Raw genomic sequence first — 14,531 nt, 5'->3', positions numbered from 1 at the left:
TAAACAAAAAACAAAAACTATGAAGCCATAAAAATATGTGGAGGAACCTTAAATGCATATTACTAAGTGAAAGAGGCCAACATGAAAAGGCTACATGCTGTGTGATTCCAACTATATGACATTCTGCAAAAGGCAGAACTATGGAGACAGTAAAAAGATTAGTGATTGCCAGGGGCTGGAGGTAGAAGAGACATGAATAGGCAGAGTACAAAGGATTTTTAGGGCAGTAAAACTACTCTGCATAGTGTGGTGGATATATACAAATATAAATCTAGAACGGTAGACAGATGTCATGATACATTTGTCCAAACCTATAGAACGTACAACCCCAAGAGTGAATACTAAGGTAAAACTATAGACTTTGGGTGATAATGATGTGCTCATGTAGGTTCATCAATTGTGACAAATGCACCAATCTGGTGGGAGATGGTGATAATAAGACAGTCTATGTATGTGTGGGGACAGGGGGTATATGGGAAATCTCTGTACCTTCCTCTCAATTTTGCTGTGAATCTATAACTGCTCTAAAAAATAAAGTCTTTAAAAACTTAAATTGAAACAGATATGAGCTATCAAGTCATGAAAAGACATGGAGAAACCTTAAATGCATATTGCTAAGTGAAAGAAACAATCTGAAAAGGCCACACACTTGTGATTCCAACTATATAACATTCTGGAAAAGGCAAAACTACAGAGACAATAAAACATAATTTTTGCCAGGGAATCGGGAGGAAGGAGAAAGAGATGAACAGGTGGAGCAAGAGACAGCAGAAAGATCAGTGGTTGCCAGGGGTTTGGGGGTAGGGAGGGAAGGGATGAATATGTGGAACACAGATTTTAAGGGGAGTGTAAGTATTCTGTATGATACTGTAATAGTGGATACATTTGTCAAAGCAACAAATGTGTATGTCAAGTTTATCGATGTATAATGCAAAGAGTGAACCCTACAGTAAACTATGGACTTTAGTTAATAACAATATATTAATACTGGCTTATCAACTTTAACAAATATACCACACTAATGAAGACGTCAATAAGAGGAGAAACGGGAGTGTGGGGTGGTAAGGATATGGGAACTCTCTGCTTTCCACCCAATTTTCTGTAAACCTGAAACTGCTGAAAAAGTTAAAAGCCTAATAATTTTTTAAATGTTTAAGGTAGCATAATAATGAATTTATATTACAAAAACAAGCAATCTCATACTGTATTTCAAAATAATTTCCAAATGTATTAAGGATTTAAATGTTAAAAAAAGAAGCCATGACAGAATTTGAATATAGTAAAGATTTTTTATAATCTCAGGGATAGGAAAGGCTTTCTAAGCATAATACCAAGGGTAAAAGCACAACAAAATTGATAAATCTAACCATATATAAATATATGTTTTTTTAATTAAATTTTAAAAACAAATGACACACAATGGAAGCTATTTTGCAACTTGCAAGGCAGACAGAATTGGTATCTCTAATGTAGATTTTATACCTCTAAGAAAAAAATGAAAAAAAAAGTGAGGATTAAAATATTTGACAAATTGAATCTAGTTTCCTCATATTTTTCTACCTATAACACTTATATAAATGGTGATTATTGATATTAGTGTTTCATTTTTATGTATTTTATTAATTTGTTTTTGTTATTAAACTCGTAAAACAAACAAACAAAAAGTGGTTGGAGGGGCAAATGACATGAACAAATAATTCACAGAAATTAAAATAAACAACAATGTAAGAAAATTCTTACATCGTTGGCTATTTATTTATTCAAAGAAATACATAATAAAACATCAAAATGACTGAAGGTGTATTCCACATATCAGAATAGAAAATATTAAAAAGACAGACAATACTCCGTAGCTTAAGGTATAGTAAATTAGTCATTCTTCCACATAATGTCTAAAAAATTAAATTGATATAACATTTCTGACAGTGATTTTAAAAATTACATCAAAAGCCTTTTTTTTTTTTGTTACGTGGGCCTCTCACTGTTGTGGCCTCTCCCCTTGCGGAGCACAGGCTCCGGATGCACAGGCTCAGCGGCCATGGCTCACGGGCCTAGCCGCTCCGTGGCATGTGGGATCTTCCCGGACCGGGGCACGAACCTGTGTCCCCTGCATCGGCAGGCGGACTCTCAACCACTGCGCCACCAGGGAAGCCCCAAAAGCCTTTTTAAACTGCACATCCCCTTTTACTAAGCAATTCAAAATTCTAGGAACTTACCCAAAGGATATAATCAAGGATGCAGAACAGAGAGGCATATACAAATGCAATGTTGTTTATAATTCAGAAAAATTATACACCTAAATGCTCCTAGGAAATCATTAATAAAACTACAATAAATCTATACAGTGAAATACGGTCTTTAAATGGTACAAATCCATTGATACGGAAAGGTACACAATGATAAACTTTGTGGGAGAAAAAGTTAAAATGTATAGCACAGAGAAGTCACACTGTATATACTTAAGCAAATTCAACCATAGCACCTCTTTCCACCAAAAAAAGGGCAATTCTACCTATCAGTCCACCTAGTAAGTAAATGTCAGCAAATAAATAATGAGAAGGGAGGAGACTGTTCCCTCAGGTAGTCTCCATTTTCATAGCATCTCTCTATATCTCACTGTGCTAAATGTGATTCTAGAATTATGTGCTTTTAATACAAGAGGTCACTTAAACACAAGCCAACTACTTCACCTGTTGATCAACTGAAGAAACAATGCTTTTGGGACTTCCCTGGTGGTCCAGTGGTTAAGAATTCGCCTTCCCATGAAGGGGACGTGGGACGGATCCCTGGTCGGGGAGCTAAGATCCCAGGTGCGGCGGGGCAACTAAGCCCGCGCACCACAATTACCGAGCCCATGCGCCTCAACTAGAGAGAAGCCCGCACACCGCAAACGAAAGATCACGCCTGCCGCAGTGAGGACCCGACAGCAACCAAAAAAAGATTTTTCTTGGCTGAAATCAATGATTTCTTTCCACGACGGGGAAAAACAACTGTATTGTAGTTAATGAGACAGTGTTAAACTCCTGAAGAATGTTTAAGGATAATTTTAATTCGATATTTTTGTCTTTATACACTGATTTTAAGTATCAATTCCCACTGAATTGTAGGAACCATTATACTATGTTTTATTTGTGTAGGGAGTTTGTTTTGCAAAATGAAAGTGTGTATATATACACAAGAATAGCATTCTAGAAGGATATTCACCCTATGGAAGAAGTAGCAGGTGTTGGTGTGAGAATTTTCTTGCTTATAATATTTTATATAAAGTACATGTATCTGACCTTAAATGTTTATAAATTCCATTTTGGAGGGTTAGAGAGAAGGCAACTAGAAAGCTAAAAAACAATGAAATATAACCCTGCCATTTCAGAGGGAAAAATTTTATCAGTTAATTAATTAAAAGTACAATGTTTTTATAAACTAAAATATACAATAGTCAAACCTACTGAGGCACAGATACTCTGCTTTCATCTAAACCAACATGGATTTAAAAAGCCATTTTGACTCCCAAAGAGAAAAATATATAAAATTTTAAAGTATGTATTATAATTTGTTGTTTCACACACTAGAAAGAGAAAAAATGTCAAGCCAGTATCCAAAATAAATTATTCCAACACTTTTTTTTTTTTTTTTTTTTTTTGCGGTATGCGGGCCTCTCACTGCTGCGGCCTCCCCCGTTGCGGAGCACAGGCTCCGGACGCGCAGGCTCCGCACGCGCAGGCTCAGCGGCCATGGCTCACGGGCCCAGCTGCTCCGCGGCATATGGGATCCTCCCAGACCGGGGCACGAACCCGTATCCCCTGCATCGGCAGGCGGACTCTCAACCACTTGCGCCACCAGGGAGGCCCTCCAACACTTTAAATACTGTATGACTAACAGTCACATGGTATTCCTTAAAACAAGGTATGTATCAAAAGGAAACAGAGCTTCTCAAAGAAATGGTTGATCCTAAGGCTGGGGCAGGATATGTACAAGATGAACCTGGAACATCTTGTTATGCCAAAAAGCAAGAAAGTGCTAAAAAAAAAAAAAAAAAAAATGAGGGCATGTCATAAAGTCATAAGAGCAAGCTTGAGAAGCCTCCTACTAGGCAAATCTGACACAATCTGAACACCAAAATCATTAAGGATGGTAATAAATTATCCACCACTGAAAGAAATATGATAGCTAGCTAGCTAGGTAAGTAGCTAGATAGATAAATGGGAGAGGAGTGCTCTTAATCACAGTAAAATGCCAAGTGTTAGCTCGAAACTGTAGAAAAGTGCTGCTGTTAAAAATACATATATAATTTTTCAACTGTCATTTTCAACATAGTAAAAACTGATCCAGGCAAGCATCATCAATGGATGCTAAGTCTAGATGGAAATTTTGCTAAAGAACAGGGTACATGCAAGGTGTTAGTGTCTCCCCCACATATTGCTTAGAAGTTGCAAAGGGGAAAAAAGTAACTACAGAGAAATCAGACAACACCTTAACTGGGTGATTAAAATTAACACTACCAATGAAGGGCAGAAGACAACATGTACCTCTGGACGTACAGAACCATACAGAATACATAACCTGAGTCTAATCACAAGCAAATATCAGACAAACCTAAAATGAGAAACATTATATATAAAAAAAATAAGAGCAGAGGGGAACTGTATTCTTCAAATATGTCAATGTCATAAAAGACAAAAGGCTGTGGAAATGTGCCCAGATTAAAGGAGACTAAAGAGACATAACAACTAAATGCAGTGCCTGGATAGTGTACTGGAAAAATAATTTGAAAAGGAAAATTTTAGTAGGAAAAAATTTATCCCTACATAGATGAAATAGCTTAGACTAGAAGAAATATTTATAGATGCTTTTACAGCTCTGTGATTGCAAGGTTCTAAAGAGAATTCAACCAGATTCAGCATAATCAAAGCACTGCTTCAAAGCAGGAGTAAGTAAAACTATTAACAAATAAATATCAATCCAATTCAATCAAAACCACCAACAGAAAAGTTAATAAAATCTTCCTCCAATTCCATAATTTTTAGTCAACAGTCTGATCCATATCCTGTTATAAATGCTTTCCTTTCTCAAACCTAGCCTACAAAGTTACACACACACACACACACACACACACACACACACACACACACACGCAGGTGCACAAAGTTACCAACAGACTAAAAAATAACATCACTGGGACCAATAATAAACAAAAAAACTAAGGAACTTTGACATTTTACCATTATAGCTGGAAGTTTGTAAACCTTGATAACTAAGTAAATACCTTTCAAAGTGTGTAAATTCCATCATTATAAACATCATTCCATCATTACAAACATTCTCCTTCAAAGTAAAAACTATTTTAAAAACCATGTTTTAAAAACACTGACCCTGGGCTTCCCTGGTGGCGCAGTGGTTGAGAGTCCGCCTGCCGATGCAGGGGACACGGGTTCGTGCCCTGGTCTGGGAAGATCCCACATGCCGCGGAGTGGCTGGGCCCGTAAGCCATGGATACTGGGCCTGCGCGTCCGGAGCCTGTACTCCGCAACGGGAGAGGCCACAACAGTGAGAGGCCCGCGCACCACAAAAAAATAAATAAATAAATAAATAATAAAAACACTGACCCTACAGATCATCATCTATGTTAAACATATTGTCAGTGTTCTTTATCACTATATTTAAGTACAATGTTCTTATAAATTAAAATACACAATAGTGAAACCTACTCAGGCTTTTGTCTAAACCAACGTACATTTAAAAAGCCATTTCGGGGGCTTCCCTGGTGGCGCAGTGGTTGAAAGTCCGCCTGCCAATGCAGGGGACACGGGTTCGTGCCCCGGTCCAGGAAGATCCCACATGCCGTGGAGCGGCTGGGCCCGTGAGCCATGGCCGCTGAGTCTGCGCGTCTGGAGCCTGTGCTCCGCAACGGGAAAGGCCACGACAGTGAGAGCCCCGTGTACCGCAAAAAAATAAAAAAATAAAAAGCCATTTCAATTCCCAAAGAGAAAAGTACATAAAATTTTAAAGTATGTATTATAATTTGCTTGTCTTACAATTTATTGTTTCACACACTAGAAAGAGAAAAAATGTCAGGCCAGTGTCCAAAATAAATTATTCCAACGCTTTAAATACTATATGACTAACAGTTATAGAATATTCACATTAAAATGCTCAACTTATGATAAAGAGCACCCTAATGGTTGAAGGTGAAAAGAGGCTCTGGACTCAGATTAGTTGAGTCCAATTTCTGGCTCCACGATTTACTATGTGAGAGTCCTTGGGCAAGCTACATAATCTCTCATTTCCCCTTTTTTCTAATCTATAAAATAGTATAATCACCTCATAAGTGAATATATGCCTCATAGGATTATGATGACTAAACGAGATACTTTTATTAGCACAGAGAAAGTGTTCAATAAATGTTAGCCATTATTACTTCTTACATACTTAAAAAGGAGTCATACTCTCACATCCATTAGTATGGCTACTATCAAAAAAACTGAAAATAACAAGCGTTGGCAAGGCTGTGGAGAAATTGGAACCCTTCTGCACCATTGGTGGGATTATAAAATGGTGCAATCTCTACGGAAAACATTATGGTGGTTCTTTAAACATTTTACATGTAACTGTCATATGATCCCACAATCCCACTTCTGGGTGTAGATTCAAAGGAACTGAAAGCAGGTTCTAAGAGATACTTGCACACTCACATTCACAGCCACACTGTTCACAATGGTCAAGACGTAGAACGCAAATGTCTATCAATGGAGGAATGGATAAACAAAAATTTGACACACACACATTTATATACATATATCCCACCACACAAGAATATAACTCAGCCTTAATAAGGAAGGGAGTCCTATCACATGCTACAACATGAATGAACCTTGAGGACATTATGCTAAGTAAATAAGCCAGTCACAAAAAGACAAATACTTTATGATTTCCCTATATGAGGTATTTACAGTAGTCAAAATCATAGATACAGAAAGTGGAATGGTGGTTACCAAGGGCTGGAGGGAGGAGGCAAAGGAGAGTTGTTGTTTCATAGGTATCGAGTTTCAGTTTTGCAAGATAAAAAAGTTCTGAATTGTTTCACAACAATATGACTGTACTTAACACTACTGACTGGTACACTTAAAAATGGTTAAGATGATAGATTTTATGTTTTTTTACAATTAAAATAAAAAAGAAGTCACACTTGATACTCAGTACCTCCAAACTTAAAATGTCCTTCACCATGTTTACAAGGGCAAGTGAAACTGTTAGTTAATAAAGCAACAATAAATGAATTAGAAGCTAAAAAAATCTCAGAAATGGACAGTTTTATTACATAACCCACCTTCATTCTGAATATCTGCAGAAATAGTGCATTAAAATAAGCTTGCTATTTATCACAGACAAAATATACAAATCAAATGACTCACTCACTGAAGTCTCTAAAGCCAGCCTGATCTTGAGACCAGGTTTTGCTCCTGTGCACAAGGAAAGTAGATGAATTCTCTTATCCCGTAAGTAAACCCAGGGGTCTAGATTGGTACAAAATCTTTGAGGACTACCGAGGTCCTCTCAGATCCCAGACAAACATAAGAATCAGAAATGACCTCAAACCACTATGGACCTGGAGAGCAGAGCTTTGACTGTTATCAAACCATATCCAGTCTATTTTACTCACAAAATTTTCAAATATGAGTACACAAAATGAGAATACAAAAATCAAATATATTTAGTTTTCAATCTGCTCTCACCTAAATCAGGGATTAAAATTAGGCAGACTTTATCTCCCATTTATACAAAAATAATCACCAGATGTTTGGGGTATAAACTTTAAACAAATGTATAGTTCATGGACTTTTTTTTAAGCTATAATTTAAATATTCACCTTTAAAGAAACAACTTAGCTGAAACTCAAAAGTTAATAAAACCTTTTCTGTTTTCAGTGATTTTAAAATCTTTAAGCCATCCTTCAAGGATACTACCAAGCATCAGGGCAAGAACAATGATTGCCATATTTCACTGAATTGAGGATATTGATATGGAGAATATCAACTGTAAAATGCACCATTATTTCACATGCCACTAAGGATGTAAAACCAATGCCAATATATATCCGTTAAAAAATGCATCCCAAATTCAGAGATACCAATATTTTTAAAAACTGGTATCTTAGAACAGATGTAGTGCAATATGTGCATGCTTGTTCCTCTGAATAACCCGAAGGTACCAGAAACCTAATCTTAATAATAAATCAACTACGGGGTGGGGGGGGGAATCAACATTTCTGTAACACCAAACCCCTAGGGCCTCACACAAAGTTTTTTTAAATGCATGAAAACAGCAGATACAAACTACCGATTCAAGAAATCAATCAATAAATAACCACTGCAGAGTGCAAGTCCAAAGAAGTAACTAGATAACTCACTATAGCCTAAGGAAATGATTTCCAAACTCTAGAAGTCAAAAACCTAAGCACCATAGGACTTTCAAACAATTAGTGGTCAAGACCCCATGTCTCCTTTAATCCAATGGTCCACAGGTATCACCTTAGAGGATAGAGTGCTACCTACTAAAGGAAAACACAGTTAACACAGAAGTTTTCAGTACACACTATGAACACAGTGGACTCTAGTTTAGCTTAGGGTAATTTACAGGATTAAAGTACGTTACCACACTGTTTCAAAACCAATGGTACAGGTGCAAAGCAAAAAAAATCTTACTGACCTAAAAATTTTCAAAAAAAGGAATAAAGACTAATACATTAACCCAACTTAAGCATGCACCAAAAAATGCATTTATTAATTTAGTAGTGTCAACAATTAATTCAACTACAGTATGGAAACACAAAAATTTACCCAAAATACTAAATTTACCCATTTCAAAATTCCTAAAATCTATTACTTTTCTTACACCAAAATCTGATCCCACATTCTATAAAATCTTAAAATATAAGTAATCCTAAATATCAAAGTAAATTCACAACCAATAAAATTATACAGGACAAAGAAGATTCACAAATATAACTCACAATTTGAAAACTAACTCTACCAGAATTCAATTATGCATAAGAATAAATACATTCAAAACATGCAAGGCAGAATACATTAAAAAAAAAAAAATCCCCCTAAACATAGTAAATCTACCTCCAATCTATGGAGAAATCTAAGTGTAGGTTCTGTTTGGTTACTTCACTAACCATTTAATTTTAAGTCGCAGACTCCACACAGAGGACTCCATCTATGTCCAAAGGTAGAAGAAGACATACAAGTCATACTATTTTTTTCTAAACAGTGACCCTACTAAATAAAACACTCCTAGGTTTAATGGTGATTTAGAAAACCAAACAACTAAAAATGATTTTTCCCTTCCTTTTCTGTTTTTTCAGAGGAATCCAATTTGATCATCCAGTTGGACCTTAAACCTCAGAGCTTAGAAATCCAAATGTAAAAAATGTCCATCAGGGGCTTCCCTGGTGGCGCAGTGGTTGAGAGTCCGCCTGCCGATGCAGGGGACGTGGGTTCGTGCCCCGGTCCGGGAAGATCCCACATGCCGCAGAGTGGCTGGGCCCGTGAGCCATGGTTGCTGGGCCTGCGCGTCCGGAGCCTGTGCTCCGCAACGGGAGAGGCCACAACAGTGAGAGGCCCGTGTAGCACAAAAAAAAAAAAAAATGTCCATCAGTTTAAACAAAAAAGGCAAAATGTTGGTAATTTTGGAAGATGGGTGACAGATAACATACTAGTTCATTATACTGTTCTCTCTTTTGTTGTATATATTTTCAAAAGTCTATAATAATGCTAAAGTTAAAAAAATTATTCAGATGTATTGAGTGATCTTCTTTAAAGTCTTCTTTAATTCTAAAACTAATTTAGTATAGTATCAATTTACCAATAAGTTATTTGACAGGATACATTAACTTGAAAGTAGCCCTCAAGCCACATCAAAATTTACTCCATCAATAGATAGATATAAGGCTGTAACTACTTTGAAGTTACTGAGGAAAAAGTTGTAATACAATGAAATATATGTCTTATTTTAATACGTCATATAGCCAATGACTAATAAAAACACATTTTATTCTTAGTGTTGAAAGGGACAATTTTTCTAGTTCACTGGTTTGTATACTTTTCAAGGTACCTAGAGAAGAGGGCCAGAGGCAGAGCATCCTGTTTTATATATTGGGGATTATGTACAAAATATAAGATCTTGCATTAAAAAGGGGTCTAGCTACTTCTTAGAAAAAGGCTTAAAAACCACTGTTCCATTGCACCCACATGCTACAGATGACAGTGACTTAGAAAAGATTAAATGACTTGTACCATATCATTTAATCAATAGCACTGTCAGGAGTAGAATTCAGCACTCTTGACTATGTATGTATTCAGTTCTCCTTTAAAACAATGCACCACACCAAATTTAAGTTACAGTTAAGAATAAAATTGTTTCAATATTCTTGCCTGTAAAGTAAGATTAGACAAGATCATCTGTAAAATCATTTTCCAGGTCTAAAATTCTGACTTCACGAATGCCAAGTTTAAACAGAGGTCTGTATTAAGGGAATGAATGTTCTTAAACATAGCAGAAATCCTCAAACATTTTCAGGGATTCCAGACAAATAGCAAGTCAAATACAGAAACAAGCTAACAGTTATTCAGTCATTACTTTTTGGATCCTGAAACATTTTTGCAACTTCTTCATCTTTTAATGTTAGGATGTTAAACTCTGTTATCAAAGACCACTGAAATAATCATACTGAAAGTTTTTTTTGTTATTAGATACTTTTGGAAAGAATATTGGCCTAAGTATCAAAATACACAACTCACTGGATGTTCAAGTTATTGAATGCCTCACAGAGAACCAAGTATATCACTCTCTGAAGTTTAAAATAAATGAACTCAGAGCAGCATTACACCTAGCTGACACATAATGGGCACAAATAAAGTTTTAATTCCCACCTATTAAAGCCTGAAAGAGGTTGCTCTGAAATATGTTAATAACCCGTTCTATGGAACTTCTGAGCTGTCTGTCTTCTGTTTGGCTTAGTTTCGAGCGATAACCTTCCAAAAGGTGCAATGCTCTCTGGGTATCTGAAAAGAAAAAAGAGTCTGATTAGGGACTTCCCTGGCGGCACAGTGGTTAAGAATCCGCCTGCCAATGCAGGAGACACGGGTTCGATCCCTGGTGCGGGAAGATCCCACGTGCTGCAGAGCAACTAAGCCCGTGCACCACAACTACTGAGCCTGCGCTCTAGAGCCCACGAGCCACAACTAGTGAGCCTGCGTGCCTCAACCACTGAAGCCCGCACACCTAGAGCCCGTGCTCCGCAACAAGAGAAGCCACTGCAATGAGAAGCCCACACACCGCAATGAGCAGCCCTCGCTTGCTGCAACTAGAGAAAGCCCGCGTGCAGGAATGAAGACCCAACCAGCCAAAAGAATAAAAAGTTTTTTAAAAATTATATATTTACAAGAAAGTATTACAAACTAGCTATGCAGCAAATGATTCTGCAAGGCACCTAAACAATTCCCAACATCCTCCAAGTCAATCCATGCCACTATGTTCATGTACACATATATATATTCCCTAGAATGATCCAAAAAATGTTCAACGTGTTACAATGAAGGAAGAAGGTGAGCAGTTTGTAATAAATGTGTACTAGTGATCATCTGATCAAAGTATTAGTAACACTGTTTCAGCTGATATGATATACAAAAGCAGAATATCTACAATTTGTCATTATAATTCAAATATTACGTGCTTCAAAACTAGTTCTTAGCCAGGATCCTACATTCGCTCACAAAAGTGTTTTGTAAGAACGATAAAATGAAATACTAAAACACCAATACAGAATCTTTAAAAAGACATTTCAGACGGAAAATGTCAATTTAATTGCCTCTCCAGTCACTAGAGAGATGTCAAGGAAAAAAGCTTGACAAACATTTAGGTGTTTCCATCGTCTGAATGATGTGAGGCTTAGATTCCCTAAGTAGTAAGGCTAGGGCTGTGATGTCTCATCAGAGTTACACAAACATCTTTAAAACATAGCAATCACAAAACAGACATACAGAAAAGCAAGAGACACCCACAGAAGAGTTCCGACATAAATTCTCACCTTGCTTCCGGACCGGCATTGTTCTCCAGAATCAGGAAGAGGGCACACACCTTTAGGAACACAAAACATAAAGAAACAGAGCTAAATTTAGAATAGAATCGAGGTTAAACTAGCATTTCCCCCTAACTCTCAAATCGAAAAACTCCTAGCCCTATTGGAAAAGCCCACCTGGCAAAGTTTTCCCAAGTGAAAGGAAGAGCCGCACAATCCAGCAGTGTCAATCCAGAAAGCTTTTATCTAAGGTTGGGTTCCCCTGCAAATGTAAGAGCAAATAGAAGCAAGATGCCAAATTCTCCTCGAAAGCTGCCCCCTCTCCAAAGGGCACTAAATGCCTGGACATGGGGCCAGCCTCCCCCGGCATAAGTATACATACCCCCCACCTGCTACTGGGGGGCTGAAGAGGCTCTCCGACCCTTGGCCCCTAAGCCAGCAGCGGCTGTAGGGCACTGGGAGAAGGGATCAGCTGGACTGATCACCCCGCCCTGCTCGGGCCCCCTCCTCTCGCTTGCCTGTCTCCTTGCTCGCTTCCTCCGAGCTACTCCAGCGAGGGCCGGACAGGGCAGCGGCCGCTCTCCGCGACGCCCTCGCGCCCCACATGCACACCTCCGCGGGCCCCCACACCTGCGGCGCGGCCACAAAGTTCCAGCGAGTGGCGTGCGCTCGGAGCTGGGGTGCGCCCCGGGCGGTCTCGGGGCGGCTCCCCAGCCCTGCCCCGCTCCACGTCCCCCCGCCCCGCCCGGGGCTCGCGGAGCTGAGCAGAGGGGGGTGAGGGAACGGGGGAGGAGCTCCCCTCGGCGGCCGCACCCCCGTTGCCTATTCTTCCTCCTCGGCCGCCGCCGCCGCCTCCACACTCGCCGCTGCCCGCTAGCCCGCTCGCCCTCTCCGCTCTTAGCCGCCCCACCCCCAGAACCTCGCCTCCTTCCGCGCCCCCAACCGCTCTCCCCCCAAACTTTCCGCCAAGATGGCGTCCCTGGATCTGGACTGCCGCGCCCCCACGTGACCGCTTTCCCGGCGCTCGCAGCCAATGGGAAGTGAGGAGGCGGCTCGCGCCGAGCCCCGGGCTCCCAGCGCTGCTACCTTAGGTTGGGGGAGAGGAAGGCCAGGAGGGGGCTGGGGAAGGCAAAAGGGGACCCGGGGAGCATCTAAGTGCACTTCCTCGCTTAAAGAGGCGGCCACCGAAGTGGCTCTGAGGACAAAGGAGTTGACACACAGACTCTACAGGTGGCCCGGGGGGGCCCTGGAAGAGCCCGCCTTTACCTCTCCCTAGCCCACCGGTGTGTCCCGCGATTCTGAGCGACTAACGCACCAGGCCAGGAAGGGTGAGGGTGTCGGAAGAGAGACGTGACTTCACCTACGCCAGATCCAGGACACACATTCCGAGACAACCTTTAACCTCACTAAACACGTGCCTGGCACCCCCGAGGGTGGATCCCCAACCTGGAAAAGCGTTCTCCGGGAGGAATCATCAGCACCACCCAAAATAGGGGGCGGGAAAGGGCGGAGCCTGGGAGGAGGGAAAAGGGTGGCGTTTGGGCGGGTGGGGGGGAGGGGTGCCGTCTCTGCACTCTTACACTTTGTACTAATATTTTAAAAGTTACTATTAGCCCCTCGGTAAAAAGTTTTGGGGGGATTGAATTAAAGAAGGGTAGGTAAAATAGGGAAATTAGTTAATTTGATAAGAGTTTGAGGGTTTCACTAGAGAATTTTTTAAGTCTGAGTGATTAATTCCAAGTATGAATGCATTTAAGGATGGGAAGAGAAAGTTGGTTCCCTCTTTTACTCATTCATTCAACCCCCGCCCAGTCAACAGCTCCAGGTATTACCCAAGCTCTGGCTGCTCCTTTAAGAACTCACCTGTAGCTCCCTCCTCCCAAGCCGCAAGTCAGCTGCCGCGGCTAGTTTAAGTTTCGTTTGCAACTGGAAGCGGGACTACTGGCCGGCCAGGACCCTGCTCTGGGGCTGAGCCTCCCAGGTTGTCGAAAGAGAATCGGGAAAAGCAATCCAAGTCACTCCCAGGTCTTCGAGCCTCTTCTAGCAGGGACCTCACTGCTCTGAGGTCCAGAGAGGATTTGCCTAAGATCACCAGAGTTCGTGACAAAACTGGAACCACGGTGATCATGTCTTTCAACACTGGAAGGCTCTTGCCAGTAAACCAGATAGCCTTTCACCGAGGCAGTATCCTTGGGCTAATAAAGGCAAGTCCGGGGAGCTTTGTACTGTAATCCTAACAGTTGCTCAGAGGTATGCGGGTTTCACTTTTGGATTGCACCTTTGAATCCTAAATTGTTAAGAGAACCCAGCGATTTAAGAGTTCATCTAGACCTATTGTCTCAGTGTAAGATAAACTGATGTCCAGAGAGGGGAGGCAACTTGCCCAAGGACACATAGGCTAACTAGTGACAGCAGCCCAGAATTAACTCTCATAGCCCCAGTCCAAGGTTCC

General features: G+C 40.2%; 1 protein-coding gene across 9 annotated transcripts in view; it reads right to left on the bottom strand.

Moving 5' to 3' along the window:
- The window catches only part of DLG1 (discs large MAGUK scaffold protein 1), a 295,589-nt gene extending 282,075 nt beyond the window's left edge, over positions 1-13,514 (bottom strand). For 4 of the 9 annotated variants that reach the window (XM_060099330.1, XM_060099335.1, XM_060099336.1 and 1 more), the window contains exons 1-3: positions 12,598-13,001; positions 12,089-12,138; positions 10,932-11,063 (exon numbers count right to left, since the gene is read on the bottom strand). In XM_060099330.1, the coding sequence (XP_059955313.1) occupies positions 10,932-11,063; positions 12,089-12,107 (151 nt within the window). In that variant the 5' untranslated portion in view covers positions 12,108-12,138; positions 12,598-13,001. Of the gene's footprint in view, positions 1-10,931; positions 11,064-12,088; positions 12,139-12,256; positions 12,342-12,597; positions 13,003-13,394 lie in introns of those variants that run through there. The other 5 variants (XM_060099338.1, XM_060099339.1, XM_060099334.1 and 2 more) reach the window with 4 other exon arrangements.
- Between the last annotated feature and the right edge of the window lie 1,017 nt (positions 13,515-14,531).

The sequence above is a fragment of the Mesoplodon densirostris genome, chromosome 5, assembly GCF_025265405.1.
Source record: "Mesoplodon densirostris isolate mMesDen1 chromosome 5, mMesDen1 primary haplotype, whole genome shotgun sequence".
In the NCBI taxonomy this organism is placed as follows: domain Eukaryota; kingdom Metazoa; phylum Chordata; class Mammalia; order Artiodactyla; family Ziphiidae; genus Mesoplodon; species Mesoplodon densirostris.
Note: the sequence above shows the minus strand (reverse complement) of the source record. Positions and strands in the feature narration are given on the sequence as shown.